Raw genomic sequence first — 16371 nt, forward strand, 5'->3', positions numbered from 1 at the left:
CACCCCTTCACCACGACATGAGCAAAAAATCCAAAAAGTATTATAGACAGTAATACGGTCCAGGAAAATTTCAACGTGACTGGCCAACTATATCCAAACATATTATACTTATTTGAAAAGAAACTATAAAGAGGTCCTATGTCTATTATGTTTGAAATTTAGTCTTAAAGAGAATCTTTCACTATTTTTTTATCATCATTTAAATTTTAAATGGGAACTGAGCCTCTCCTTCAGTTAGCGCCGCTCCACTGATTCTGGAACCATTGTCCTTTTTCTTCTGGGCCTCTCCATTCCAAAGTTACTCCCTTCCCCAGTAATAATGTTGCAAATTCTCCTTTCAGTAGATTGGGCGTCTACCACTGATCTCATCAGTGGGCGTTCGGCCAGCAATCGAAACCTGGCCACACCCACACGTTCTCGGGTACACGCCCATATTCCTTAAAGGGATAATCTGCACTTTTATTACAGCGCAGGGGGAAATAACCTAGGAACGGAGGGGTACAGAAACAAAATGTTCCAGAATCAGTGGAGAAGCATCATCTCAAAGAGGTACGGAGTTGAAATAAGAAAAAAAAGTAGCGAAAGGTCCTCTTTAAGGCCTTGCTCACATCCGAGTTCGGTGGACTGCCAGTGTTTTTGGTAAGTTGTCCCATATATTTATGGGCAAGGAGAGGGCAGTGGAAACCATTAAAGTAAACTGGATCCACCAGGATCCATCTGGATTGGTAACAGCTTCCCTCCAATATGAGCAGAATCCCGGGCGATCATCGGAACATGGTCTAAAATAAACACCAGATGTCTAATATTGTGTAACATATGTCGTTTGGTCAAGGAGATCCTAGAATCACAGCTACATGGATAGCAGTATTTATTTAAAGCATACCTGTCCTTTTATATCAAAACTATAAAAGTGTGGCTTTATTGCCCTAATCCTCCACAACAAGTTAAAACTGCTCTTGGTGCACTTATCCTTCTACTATGTCCACAAAATGTCCTAATTTTCATGCTCTTTGCTATCTACTATTTCAGTGGGCGTTTCCGCCTTAATGGCATTCTGCCAGCACTATCAGTACTTGAACCTCCAACTGTCATCATGAACTACTTGTGCCATAGTCCCATGCCTCCCTGCCCTTAAAAGCCCACCTCCTCTGTATACAGTTTGACAAACAGGAGAGCAGGAGCGGAAAAACAGCCCAGCCCCCCACTACTTGTAGAGATAACACCACGCCCACACTCTCTCTAATCCAACATCCAGTGGACAGCAAGTTATACGGGAGGGAGACACCTAGTGACCGGCGTTTTAAAGAGTTTTTTTTTTTTTAGGGGTAAGACAATATAACTTCTAAATAAAGTGATTTGCAAATTGTCTATAACATCATTTATCACATCAGATTTAGGCTAGTTTCACACTAGCGTTTTTGAGCGCAGCGACGGCCTGTGCATGGCCGCCGCTAAGCCCCGCCCCCTGCCGCACCTCCGCCGGTAGCTCCGCCTACCGGCGCATGACGCTGCATGCGCCCTGCGTCCCCTATCTTTATCACTGGGGGCGCAGGCCGTGCGCAGTATGCGTTTGGCGGCGCATGCGTCCTTTTGACAGTGCGCCGACCTGCGCCAAACGCAACCTGCTACAGAGTTTGGTTGCGCCGGCGCACCATCAAAAAGGCGCATGCGCCGCCAAACGCATACTGCGCACGGCCTGCGCCCCCAGTGATAAAGATAGGGGACGCAGGGTGCATGCAGCGTCATGCGCCGGTAGGCGGAGCTACCGGCGGAGGCGCGGCGGGGGGGGGCTTAGCGGCGGCCGTGCGCAGGCCGTCACTGCGCTCAAAAACGCTAGTGTGAAACTAGCCTAAGTTGTCTGATAACAGTGTGATCATATAAAACCACACAGTCCCAAGGATTGCGCATACTGTGGTTTTGGATACATAATTTATCAAAACTAGTTCTGCAGCCGAGATCCCCAAGATCTACTGGACTGAATTACTGAATCATGAGATAATAAATGGCACACGTGAGCTCAAATCAATAACATTTATTATACTTGGAGACATTAGTCAAAGAATAAGAGGAAAACCTGCAGACTCAGAGGTTGGCAATGACTTTGTGCAGACTTTAGAGCACTGATTGAAAACCTATGACATGTATAAAAAAATTAAAAAAAATAAATAGGCCGCGGCGCTGCTCCTTGACCTCATACCAGGCAGATGCACGTGGTAAGACCTGGTGAATGCAGTTACATGGCATTCCTGATCAGCAGCCAGATGGTTCACATTTCACTAACAAGTTTTGTGTTGTAGCAATTCCTGCCTTAGAAGTAAAAAAGAAAAAAGTAGACCCAGCGCCAGAGCAGCAGCGTGTAGAAAATGTACGGAAATGTAACTTTCCTAATCAGACCTCAGCGTTACAGTGAACACATTACAAATCAGGATGAAACATGGATTTTTGTGATAACTCACCGTAAAATGCTTTTCTCCGAGACGCTCATTGGGGGACACAGATACTGTGGGTGTATGCTTCTGCCGCTAGGAGGCTGACACTAAGTGAAAAAAAGAGGTTAGCTCCTCCTCCGCCGTATACACCCTCGCGCCCCTATTGCGGGCGGAAATCAGTTTGTTGCCAAAGCAGTAGGAGGACAACAAAATCAGCCTTAATACAGGTACAACATGTCCAAAACACCACCCTTATAACAAATTAGTAAATGCATATAAAATGTAAACAAAACAAGAGCCAACTGGCTAATAGGGTGGGGTGCTGTGTCCCCCAATGAGAGTCTCGGAGAAAAGGATTTTACGGTGAGTTATCACAAAAATCCATGTTTCTCCTTCGCCTCCTTGGGGGACACAGATACTGTGGGACGTCCTAAAGCAGTCCCTGGGTGGGAGATTGACTCACCGATCCAAGCTACATGCACCTCTTGCTTAAAGGTGCGCCACCGCTGCTTGGAGAATCCTTCTACCCAGGCTCACATCCGCCGAGGTCTGAGCATGGATATTATGTTTGGCAAACGTGTGCAGGCTGGATCACGTTGCTGCCTTGCAAACCTGTTCCATCGAAGCGCCCAAGAGGCGCCCACTGCCCGAGTAGAGTGCGCTCTGATCCCTGGAATTGGCGTGCCTCTAATGCGGTAGGACTCCTGAATAGTCAAACGAATCCATCTGGCTATGGTTGATTTTGAGGCAGCGAGTCCCTTCCTGCGCCCTTCGGGGAGCACGAACAGCGTGTTCCCTCTGACGAAAGGGAGCCGTCCGCGACACGTACCTCCGGAGGGTTCTTACCTGGTCTAACGTGTGAAGAGCCTTTTCCACACAGTGCACCAGTGCTGGACAAAACGAAGGCAAGACAACATCTTCATTAATGTGAAAAGAGGACACGACTTTCGGCCGAAAAGGAGGGGCTGGTCTGAGCACCACCTTATCCTTATGGAAAGTGAGGAACGGGGCTTGGCAGGATAGGGCTGCCAGTTCTGAAACCCGCCTGATAGAAGTGATGCCCACTAGGAACACCACTTTCCAGGAAAGGTACCTCAAGAAGAAATCCTGAAGTGGTTCAAATTGAGCTTCCTGCAGAACACTTAGGACCAGGTTAAGGTCCCAAGCGTCCATAGGCGCCTGATAGGGAGGTACCAAGTGGGCGACTCCCTGGATGAAAGTCTTCACCTGCAGATTGGTAGCAATTCTGCGCTGGAACAGGACGGATAAGGACGATATTTGTCTCCTGAGGGAACTTGGGGCTATGCCCGCATCTAGGTCCGACTGGAGAAAAGTCAAGATGTTGGGGATCGAGAATCTGAGCGGAGAAACACCACGGCCTCGACACCAAGCAAAGAACACCTTCCAGGTGTGGTGGTAAATTCGTGCTGAAGCAGGCTTCCGGGCACTAATCATTGTAGCGACTACCTTGCTCCCAAACCCTGCCTGGGTTAGAATCCAAGATTCAACGGCCATGCCCTCAAACACAGGGCCCATGTGTTTGGGTGGCAAATCGGCCCTTGAGAAAGTAGATCTGGGCGCTCTGGCAGGCGCCAAGGAACGTCGGCGAGCAGCTGCATTAGATCTGCGTACCACGCTCGACGGGGCCAGTCTGGGGCCAGCAGAATCGCCGGGATCCCTTCCGTCTTGATCTTCTTGATGACCCTCGGAAGTAGTGGCAGCGGGGGAAATAGATATGGGAGGCGAAACTGGTTCCATGGCAGAACCAACGCGTCCACAGCGATTGCCTGAGGGTCCCTGGCCCGAGCGACATATGTGGGCACCTTGGAGTTCACTCTGGACGCCATCAGGTCCACATCCGGAGTTCCTCACTTCTGACAAATCTGCCGGAAGACTTTGGGATGTAGAGACCACTCTGAGGACGCAAGACCCTGCCGGCTGAGAAAGTCTGCCTCCCAATTTTCCACACCCGGGATGTGTACAGCTGAAATCACCGAGTGGTTTGCTTCGGCCCACTGCAGAACGTGCCCCATCTAGCGCATGGTTGCTCTGCTGCGGGTGCCCCCTTGATTTATGTAAGCCACCGCCGTGGCGTTGTCCGACTGAATCCAGACGGGGCGGCCTACTAGAAAGTGATGAAACTTTTGCAGAGCCAGCCGAATTGCTCGTATCTCCAATAAGTTGATCGGGAGGCGAGCCTCCTGTGGAGACCACCGTCCCTGGGTCGTGTGGTGGCGAAATACCGCTCCCCAGCCGAGGAGACTGGTGTCGGTTGTCATCACCAACCAATGATCTGGGGTGAAAGGTTTCCCCTGGGTCAGAGAGGAACTGGTTAACCACCATCCGAGCGACTGCCTGACTTGAAAGGACAGTCGGCACTGCCAATCGAGCGTGAAGGGATTCTTGTCCCAAGCTGACAAAAGGGCGTGCTGCAGGGGGCGAAGCTGGAACTGGGCAAACGGTACCGCTTCCATTGCTGCCACCATTATCCCTAGACTCCTCATCCCGGATCGGATGGTATGAGAGACTGGTTGCCAAAGTGTCCGGACTCCCTGCCGGAGCGCTAGCACCTTTTCCTGAGGGAGAATTACCAACCCTCGGTGAGTGTCGAGAATCATTCCTAGGAAGGACATCTTTTGAGCTGGCACAAGGGATGACGACTTCGCATTGACCAACCACCCTAAGCGGGCAAGAGTATCTAGCGTGATGTCGACATTTTACTCGCATGCCCGTATCGAAGGGCCTTTGACCAAGAGGTCGTCCAGATAAGGCAAGACGACTATGCCTCGAGAATGCAGTATGGCCATGACAACTGTCATAACCTTTGTGAACACTCTGGGAGCCGTGGCTAGCCCAAAGGGTAGTGCTACGAACTGAAAATGTAGATTGCTGATGGCGAAGCGTAGCAACCTCTGATGAGGAGGAAAAATGGGAATATGCAGATATGCGTCCTGGATATCTATTAAGGCCAAGTATTCTCCCTGCTCCATGGCCGATATGACTGACCGGAGAGACTCCATCCAGAAATGTCCGATCCTGATGAACTTGTTCAGAAGCTTCAGGTCCAAAACAGGCCTGAGAGATCCGTCCTTTTAGGTTGGCAAAGAACCCCTGATTTTTTTCGTGTTCCGGCACTGGAACAATGACTCCGTTGTGCTGGAGCGATTTGATGGCTCCCAATAGAGCCCTTGCCTTGGCATCCATTCTGGGAAGCCGGGAAAGAAAAAAAACAGTCTTGGCGAGTATCTGACAAACTATTTTGTAACCTGAGGCCACCAATTCCTTTACCCATGCGTCGTGAGCGACATTGGCCCAGACGTGGAAAAACCAGAGTAGACGGCCGCCCACCTTGCTGGTGTCGTCTGGTAAAGGCCTCGAGTCCTTTGGCCGACGATCTTTGGGATCTGGATCCCCTTGATCTGGGCTGCTGAGTACGCAATCTCCCCAATGGGTTGGCTCTATATGAGACCTGCCGCTCCCTATCCTGGTTGGAGCGGCCTGAGGCGCCGGAATTGGCCGCTGTAGTCCACCCGGTGTTGCGAAAGGCCCGAAAAAGTGCCTGAAATGGGTGACGAAAAAGCGGTTTGACCTTTTGTTGAGGGAGAAACCCACTCTTTCCTCCTGTAGAGTCAGAGATAAGTTGATCCAACTTCTCCCCCAAATAGGCGGCAGCACTGATAAGGCTGGGAAGTCAAGGACTTCTTAGAAGAAGAATCGGCTCGCCATGTCCTTAACATAGTGCTCTTCTGATCGAAATTGCATTAGCGGCAGCAAGTGCCAAACAATTGGCCGCATCCAAAGACGCATTGATTACATAGTCTCCGCCCATCGCCATCTGACCTCCGAAATATCTGCAGGTAGATCCTGCTCCTACGCGACCTTGTTTAATGTTTCTGACCATGATATCATAGCCTTGGCTACCCAAGTTGCTGCGAACGAGGGAGCGAATGCTGACCCTGACGCCTCATACACTGAGCGAGCCAAGCTCTCTATAAGGCGATCCGTGGGATCCTTAATCGAAGAAACACTAGGGACAGATAGCAGGGTCTTAGTGGCTAGGCACGAAACCGGAGGATCCACCATCGGGGATTCCATCCATCTTTTACAGAGGTCCGGAGCAAACGGATACCTTGTTACGAGTGCCTTTTGACCCGAGAAACGCCTGTCTGGACCCTCTCTGTGCCGCTGCACTATGTCCTCAAACTCCGGGTGAGAGGAAACAATTGTGTGCGGGCGCTTCACTCGTTTAAATGCCACTTTATGCCCCGTAGCCGCTGCCGGATCATCCTCAATCCCCAGGGTCTGATTGACGGCTTCTATGAGGCTGTCCACTGTTTCACGTGACCCTGGAGTGTCCAGGTCAAGGGGCTCGTCTGAGTCGCAATCTGAGGTCTGCTAGCTATCAACCACTGGTGAAGGGGAGCGAGAAGCAGAGCTTACGGATGCCAAGGCACCGGATGGACTGGGCGACACAGTGTGGATTCGTTTCCTCCGGGTCAGCATCTGCTGATGCTGGAAACTAAATGAAGAGGCCTGTTCTTCCTCGCTCTTGTGAAAGCTTTTTTTAGGCTTGGTGCTAATAGTCCGCAGTGTGCAGGTAGCACCGGGCAGAACGGGCGAAGGTGACGAGTGCAGCACAAGTTACTCCACATTGGTCTCATTCAGACACTTTCAGCCTTTGTAACAAGTCAAAAAGAAACATACGGTACATTTAAAATGCATTTTGTGGCTTTTTTTTAAATTTTAAAAGCACGCTTTTTGGCAATCAAAGATTTATAAAGAAGACAATGGAAGGAAAAAAAGGTACAAAATGCTTTATCTACAGCATCCTACATTTTGAAAAGGAATGAAAAAAATAAACTTCTATTGCTCACTTTCAATAATTTTCTGTGGACTTTAAAGTAACATTTGGTCACAGCCAACAATGTAAAAAGTGATAATGAAAACACTGGCAACAAAAAAAATAAATAAATAAAAAAAAAAGCCTTGATCCTGATGGCTTTGATTCTGGCTTGGTCTTAAATTTCCGACTTGGCACAGAACCAGTGCTGTATGTGAAGGGGGCTGCCTAAACAGATCATTAATGAATAGGAAAGCCAACCCCCTTTTTCTGCATACACATCCAGTGTTAAAGGGAACCTGTCACCTTGTTTCGCCGCTATAAGATGCGGCCACTGCCTTTCGGGACTTTCTCTACAGCCTTCTGTAATGCTGTAGATAAGCCCCCGGTCTGACCTGAAAGAGAAGAACCCTTAGGGTAAGTTCACACTAGGCGTTTTCCCAGCATTTTTTTTCTGCAGCAAAACCTGATTTCTTGGCAGGATAGAAGCTGAGGGGGGAGAAAAAAAAAAAAAGCAGGTTTTGCTTGTTTTTTTCTCTGCGTTTTTGGTATGCTAGATTTGTCTTTTGTGCATGCTGATAAAGTTTAGTGCAAAAAAAAAAAAATTCTATTCTACAGAATCAGATTTTTGCTACAGATGTTCAGCGTTTTTTCACCACCCATTTATGTCAATATTGTGCAAAAAAAAAAAAAAAACATGCAAAGCACAAAATACTGATGACAAAAAAAAAACAAGCTGTATGCGTGAGATTTCTGAAATCTCCTAGACATAGCCGGTACTGTAAAACGCTGCTGAAAATTTCAAATTTGTATGAAAACGAAACTTAAAAAAACACCTAGTGTGAACTTACCCTTAAGACTCAGTGTTCAAGTGAAAACTAACATTTCAGGATTTTGTTTTAAATAAAGTGACATAGAAAATAGAAAAATAAAATATCCAAATATTGTTAACAATAGGCCAATTTGCTGATGACACAGCAGCAACTGTCCAGTTGTGTATAGGGAACATGTTCTTTCCAAACTACTAACCCCACATCTGGCTTCCTCCCAAAAACACAGAAACAACTTCCAAAGCTTCAAGGTACAAGTTGGAACAGAGATAAATCCATTCCATCTGGCAAGTATTATTCCTGAGGCTAATGAAGACAAAACGCTGATCTATAATGAATACTATAAAATTGGGATTTTTATAAACAGCATCTGGCATTTCTTTGCTCCCTTTTCACCTCTTGCTTGTGCTCTGCCAGGAAGGCCTGGAACAACATGTGATGCACCGAGGGTCCATCAGGCTACGCGGGGATTAGCGCAACAAGAGCGAGCGATCCATAAGCCACACGTGTCGTCCCGGCATGTCTGCAGAACGCGTTCAGGGCGTTGTCACTGAACTATCCGCCACTGAAGGGGAACAGTGTTCTCTTATTTAACCTGTGTATTCTCCGGGATCCCACACACAGCGACAGCACAGATTCATTCACTCCAAAGCTCATGTCCCAAAAGACAGAAGAGGCCAGACATTCTGATTGTCCTCGAATAGGTAGGGTGAAAGGCAAAGATCAAAAACATCAAGAAAATATTATATATTACACCTCTTATTGTTATAGCTTTCAAGGATTACATTCAGAATGGACAATCCACAGAGAAAACCCGTCACTAACCGCAAGACATAAGCATGCAGATTAAGGCTGTTTTCACACATTGCGGAACAGTTTTTTACAAGGTGCTGTAAAATCTTTGCAAAAAAAAAAAAAACCTTAAAAAGGGAATATGTACACAGGTTTTTGGCGTTTGAATAATGTAAAGGCAGAACTGGGTTCCAGCGATGTGTCACTTACTAGAGTGTTTTCTCTGCTGTCCCTTGATTGGCTGCTTCTTGTATACACTGTCAGCAAGCTGACAATCAGTGACGGGGGCGGGGTTACGCAGATTAGCTAGACTGTCTGGCACGCAACACCTAGTCCTGCAGTGAATCTCCTGCTGATAAAACACTTACTGTATTGAAACTACAGCACAAAACTTAATAAGTGACAACCCTGGAATGAAGTGTCTGACCAGTAGTAGTCACAGGTGCAACCGCCGGCTTCCAGAAGACATCGACATTCACCCACAGTTCCTGCATCCCTGTCGGGCGCAGCAGCTTCATCCAGTGCTCAGCGGTCACGTAGTACCGCTCATTAAGGTAATGAATATGGACGCAACTCCACTCCCATAGGCGTGGCGTCCATATTCATGACCTTAATGAGCGGTACTACGTGATCGCTCCACACAGGAAGAAGCTGACACGCCAGGATAGAGATGCAGGGAAGTTCAGCGACAGTGTGAGGGTAAGTATGATGGGGGAGGACGGGGGAGCTCAGCCATGCATACAAGGGTGGGAGCGGAGCCATGCATACAAGGGTGTCGCTGTCTCCCATCAACCCTAGAAGGGACCGTCTTGTTGCAGGAAAAAAAGCCCAGTGCTCCCACTGATACAGGGAAACCAGCCCCACTCATTCAAAACCTATGGTGAGTTGAGTCACATTCACATTATAAATGTTATAATTAAATGATAAGTATGCACTACTAAACTATAACCCCGTCCATAGCCCCTCCCCCTTGTGACCAAAGCCCCGCCCCTGCCACACCTCCATTCCCGCACTGCCAGGCTATGAAAGGTCCCTGGTGCAAAAAAGGTTGGGGACCACGGATATAGATGACCTATGCTTTGGATAGGTCACACCAATATCCAAACTGTGGGGGTCTCGCACACATCCTCCCCAACGATCAACTATTTTTAGCTCTAGCAGAGGCCGGTTGTAAATTGTGGATTAAGTAAGGGCTCTGTACACTGTACTGGCAGCTTCTGCGTACTACAAATTCAGCTCCTATTCACTTCAATAGGAGGTTAGCTGCAGGAGCATTTGTCTATCAGCTCTTGCTCTCCTGTCTGTCAAACTGTATTCAGGCATAACAGATAGGCAGGCTTTAAACTCAGAGCAGGAAACCATTGGAGAATGGCAGGCCAAGGAAAGGAAAGTCCTAGCACATAAAGTACTGTCAGAATATTGACGAAATGGAATTGCACACAGCGGCTGGTAAGATCAAGATCATGTGCACAGTGCCTTGAAAAATGAGGATGAATGAACTCATGGAGATCAACATCCAACACTGCGGAGACACCATCACGTGTTTCTCAACGCAGTGATTCTAGAGCACTGCCCCCATCCCTTATGGGAAATATGCAAAACATGCAAAACAGAAGCCACGGAGACACCATCACATGTTTCTCAACGCAAGCAATGACCAGCCAGGTCTTTCCCCGGGAAGGAACAACCACGGGAAGGGCAGTCTCCAATGAAGGAAACCACCTATGCCAAAACATGGTATCCATCCACAGACAGCTGTTTCGGGGTATTGCCCCTCATCAGTGTGGAGTAGGAAACTGGCTGGTAGGAGCAATGCCTAGTAAAAGACTGGTGGTTGTTCCTTCCCGGGGAAAGACCTGGCTGGTCATTGCTTGCGTTGAGAAACATGTGATGGTGTCTCCGTGGCTTCTGTTTTGCATGTTTTGCATATTTCCCATAAGGGATGGGGGCATTGCTCTAGAATCACTGCGTTGAGAAACACGTGATGGTGTCTCCGCAGTGTTGGATGTTGATCTCCATGAGTTCATTCATCCTCATTTTTCACAGTCTTTTACTAGGCATTGCTCCTACCGGCCAGTTTCCTACTCCACACTGATGAGGGGCAATACCCCAAAACAGCTGTCTGTGGATGGATACCATGTTTTGGCATAGGTGGTTTCCTTCATTGGAGACTGCCCTTCCCGTGGTTGTTCCTTCCCGGGGAAAGACCTGGCTGGTCATTGCTTGCGTTGAGAAACACGTGATGGTGTCTCCGCGGCTTCTGTTTTGCATGTTGTGCACAGTGCCTTGACGTAGTAGACTGGTATGTGCACCAAAAGTAGTTTTAACTTCAGCAAGATCAGGCTTTGTGAGAAAGAACAGGCTTGCTTTAAATACTATATATAAAAATTCTGCAATCATGACAAAGCCTCTGTTAGATCACACCACGATCAAGCCGAAATATGTAACATGACTGGTTTTTAAGGAAATAGGCTTATTATGAAGCCTGAAATTATAGTCTATTAGCACAGGTGACCTCAACCTTGGATTTTCTGCTTTTTGGCACGTAGTAAAGTGGATCCAAGATTCACGATCCTTAAAATATGACGTTGCATGCAGTTGGAAGAACAAATTATGTCACTCGGGTCCTTTGAACTTCAAGACAAAGAAAGTGGACATTGCATCCGTGTGGTGATTTATGTGAGGCTCAGTAGGGAGCAGCCTCCACCTTCATCCCTTGTTCAGACCTCAGCAAAACTCTGGGTTCCATTCAGAAGAGGAGCGCCGGTAACCAAGCCAAACTGCACTAATGATATACAGTACATCACAAAACTGAGTACACCTCTCACATTTTTGTAAATATTTTATTCCACCTTTTCATGGGAAAACACTGAGGATAGGACACTGATACCATGTAACGTAGTCAGTATACAGCTTGTGTAACAGGGTAAATGTGGTGTGGCCTCTAAGTAACCCAACACACAGCCATTAATGTCTAAACCGCTGGCAACAAAAGTGAGTACACCCGTACGTGAAAATGGCCAAACTGTGCCCAAAGTGTTAATATTTTGTGTCCAGTAAGTGCGGCCTCACTCTATACAAGACTATGGAGCCAGTCAGCGTGCATGTACCTGCTGACCCTGGCTCAGAGACCAGCGAATCCCCGCAGTGCACTTTACGTGTGCTGGGGGGGATTCATACAAGTGCTGTCTCATAGATGTATGAGTGTTAGCAGTCAGATCCCCACTGACAATATTTTATCATCAATGTGCAATCCATGAAAACAAGCACAAGTGGTGCACAGGTCTTCATCAGCAGTTGGGTATTGAGGAGGGTATGGATATAATATATATTCAATCACTTAAAATGATCACTGGGACCCCCACCAATTCTGAGAACGAAAGGGTCGCTAAGAACCACAGACACATTTTTATTTTAATTCACAGTGGTGCAGATGGCCATAAGAAAAACGATGAAGGGGACAAGGGGCTGCAATCACTTCATTCTCAAGATGTGTGGGGGTCCCTGAGGTCTGACCCCCCCTAGCAGTTATAAATTGGTGACATATCCTCGAGAAATGCTATCACCAATAAGGGGGGATACCCTATAACTCACAGCAACCTGTAAGGAGACCAGTCAGAATACAAATCCCAGTGATGTAGGAAGGGAAAATCTGCTCCCCCCATAGAACTTTTTGAGGTCTTACCTCCATTGTCTGTACGCTTTAACGCTCCATCCTTATGAGGACACAAATCACATCTCTGGGGAAAAAAAAAGAAAATAATTAGAAATTTGACCGTCATACATTTGCATATGCATCTGCTATAGTGTGACCTGAAGAGGCTGGTGTAATCACTTTGAAAATCCATGTCAGTATGGACTCCTAAAACTAATATTGGGGAGGAAAGCTTTTAAACAGATTAGACAAACATTCAGACTATGATATTCAAATTAAATACACCAACCTCATCAGGTCTAAGATCAATTTAATACTGTCTACAGTGTTAAAATCTGGTTACAGATCCCCCTTAAATGGTCAGTTAAAATAGGGCAGGAGTAAAAAGGGCACTGGCACTGATTCACAGTATAACAAGTTGGTGGGCACTCACTTAAAGGCCCTTGTACATGCAAACTGTAGGGGGCATGTACTGACCTTAGGATCTGCAGCAGAAATCCAGGGCTGAACCTAGGATTCCTGTTGTAAATGTGCTAAGGACCCGTACATGGATCACCCCCACTCAATAGGCCTCATCTGCCTGTAGCTAATACCCCCTTCTGTCGCTTCTTACACACACACACACATTTTTAACTGTGGAGCAAACAAAAATTCATACGGGAAAATTTATGTAGCGCGTGAGTGGAGATGCGGAAACCTTGTTCACACGCACGGCAGAGGCAGATTGCTTGCGGATTTTGTTGAGGAATAAGTGTATAATCCTGAAAGTGTGAACGGAGCCTTAGCTTTCAGAAAGGTTGTCTACACATCACAGATCCGGCTACGGCAAATCTGAAACATATTTACAAGAGGATCTATGAATCCATCAGATGGAAGGACAGGCTCATTCTCATTTCTTCCTTATGCAGAAGCAAAATCCAACCAAATTTTATCGAAATCATGAGGTGTGAAGGTGTAAACGGGCCCTTTAGAAAATAGTAAATGAAAAGCATATTGAAAATGCCACAGAAAATTCAGATATGCAGTGATACAAAATGAAAAGTTATTTCTGTGATATTAAAGGAGTTATCCAGGACTTAGAAACTCATCGCCTATCCCTAGGGTAGGTCAGGAATATTAGGTTGGTGGGGGTCTGATACCCAGGACCCCCATCAATATGCTATTAGCGCGATGTATACAGTAGCCTAAACAATGCAATGTGTAGTGGCTATTCTTGGTACTGCAGCTCACATTCACTTCAATACGAGCAGAGCTTCAGCACCGCACAATGGTCATTACATAGTGCATGGGGCTGGGCTGTGCTGTTTCGCCTCGGGCCACAGAGAGACCTGGTAAGAGCTGAGCGGTGGGAGTGCTGGGTGTTGGACCCCCACTAGAGTTGGTGCAAATTAATAAGCAGGTCCCGGTCTATCAGTCCCACCAGTAAATTGTGGTTGCTGGACAGGAGCCCTGAACTGATTCCTACCTGACGGCACCTTTAGATTTGCCGGCCTAGTTGACATTGCACCAGGCGGTTAATAGAAAGAGGAGCCGGAGATGCCATCAGGCAAGAAGTTAAGGTGCTAGGTGAAACCCGGTCAGAAGGAGTGCAAAGAAAAGGCATGATGTATTTAAAATTCTTCACAATCCAATTCATAATCCACAACGCGTTTCGACAGAAACATGTCTTCCTCAGGTGGCATCATCCCTTTTCTTTGTGCTCCTTCTGACCGGGTTTCACCTAGCTCCTTAACTACCTTCCTCCTCTGAGGCACACGGCTGGAGCTGCATTGATCTGCCTCAACTACGCACGTTTGGCGCTCCTCTATGACCGTCTTCATTGTTACCTGATCAGGCAAGAAGTGGCTCTCAGGGCTCCCGTCCAGCGGCCACTCACGTGGCCAACAGATTGGGTCCTGTGAATCGATTTGCACCAACTCTAAACCTGACTGATCTGATATCGATAATCTACGGATAGGTCATCAGTATCAAAGTTCTGGAAAATCCCTTTAATCCTTCTGACCAACAGCTCCCTCAAAAAGCTCAGTCTCTTCATCCAACCACCACCTCAGATGACTGATCGGACAGCGTATTTCACCATCACATCTCCCCAAACAGATGTTTTCCTCCCTTAAGACATCACAACTGTATTCTACAAGTCTCTGAAATGCACAATAAAGGGACCATTTATGGGAACATGAAATCAGGAGCCACCATTATTCCAACACAGTAACCAATAAAAGAGTAGAAAAGGAAAACAATGAGGAAGGAGCAAATGTCTACTCACAACAACCCCACCCCCCACAAAGAGATGGAGGCATCAGCATATTAAAAAGCTTCCTGTATAATATCACAGACGGACAGCGCAGCAGGGACTAAGGTCGGGCGCTGCTTCTATCAGTGCCAACACCACACAGCCGGAGGCAGGACGGACAAAACTGTGCCATAAAGGAGCATCATGTTGTGTAGATCAGCAGCAAATAGAACTGTGCAACTACATAAATCAAATTTCCCATCAAGCATGAAATGTAAAACCATCAATATTCACCAGAATCCACAGCTCTGCCAGAGACTAAAAGACACTGTTTCTCTGTGTTCTTCTTATATGTGTACATGTTTGCCCTCAAATTACATATCCCCATCCACAGATGTAAACGCCTGATCACTGGGACGTTGCGTAGCATTAGAACAGGGGTCTTCATCTTTTGCTCTGGGTTACTGCATCCTAATTGAATTGAGCGGTATGTATGGTCGTGGACGACCGTACATGTGTAAGAGAAACAGAGATGGCGGAGGACTGTACTTTGATATCTTCACCAGTCACACAAACATTGAGGGGAGTTGCAGCAGCCATTACACTTCATTAATATCTAACGTAGTATATAGGATTCGGGTCATTCTAGCAACTGGTGGGGGTCAAGTAGTGGCACCCCCCAGATCAGACTTCTAATCTATCCTGAGAAACCCTTTAACACAACCTAAAATAAAATGGTTACCTGTAACACCTGTTATAGTTCCCCCCCTTGATTGGTCCGCAAACTCGCAATTCAACAATTTTACGGTTTCATCTCTGCTTTGTACTAGTGAAAAGTCCGAGACATGTGATGGACAAGCAGGAGCACGGCGCTTTACCCTCGATTTAGGAATCAATTCCTCCCCCAAATCCTCCTGCAGTCGGCTCACATCTTAAGGTACCGTTACACTACGCGACGCACCAGCGATCCCGACAACGATACGACCTGGTAAGGATCGCTGGCATGTCGCTAAATGGTTGCTAGTAAGCTGTCAAACAGACAGATCTACTCAACGACGCAGCAACGATCCGGCGATCCGTATAACGACCTCGGCGGTCATTGGGACCTTGTCACACATCAGCTATTCTGACGACTCCCACCTGCGTCCCTGAGTTCTGAATCGCAAACGAGGTCACTCGTCGGCGTCAAACACAAAAATGCACGCTGGCCAGTGGGACACCAGCGATCAAAAAATGGCCCAGGACATTCGAGCAAGATCAGTGAGATCGCAGCGGGGGCCCAGTCGCATGTCACATGTTGCGAGATCGCTGGTGAGGTCGCTGTTGCGTCACAAAATCTGTGACGTGTCAGCGATCTCGCTAACGATCTCGCTATGTGAGACGGGGCCTTTACACCCAATGCCAGAGAGGCATTCCACCATGGTAGATAAGCAGCAGTCAGAAATAACATGCCGCGTTTTGAAAAATAAAAAAAAATAAATCCATACTCGACCAAATACAGCGGATATGGAAAGTATTCAGACCAGACCCCTTAAATTTTTCAATCTTTGCTTCATTGCAGCCATTTGGTAAATTCAAAAATGTTCATTTTT

At 47.1% G+C, this 16371-nt stretch overlaps 1 protein-coding gene across 9 annotated transcripts in view; it reads right to left on the reverse strand.

The window, feature by feature from the left end:
- MLLT10 (MLLT10 histone lysine methyltransferase DOT1L cofactor) overlaps positions 1 to 16371 on the reverse strand; it is a 191994-nt gene that overhangs the window by 152409 nt on the left and 23214 nt on the right. For all 9 annotated transcript variants that reach the window (XM_073581823.1, XM_073581822.1, XM_073581828.1 and 6 more), the window contains one exon: positions 12577 to 12631. In XM_073581823.1, coding sequence (XP_073437924.1) covers positions 12577 to 12631 — 55 coding nt within the window. Of the gene's footprint in view, positions 1 to 12576; positions 12632 to 16371 lie in introns of those variants that run through there.

Source organism: Dendrobates tinctorius, unplaced genomic scaffold (assembly GCF_039654945.1).
Source record: "Dendrobates tinctorius isolate UK_male_01 unplaced genomic scaffold, ASM3965494v1 ptg000070l, whole genome shotgun sequence".
Taxonomy (NCBI): Eukaryota; Metazoa; Chordata; class Amphibia; order Anura; family Dendrobatidae; genus Dendrobates; species Dendrobates tinctorius.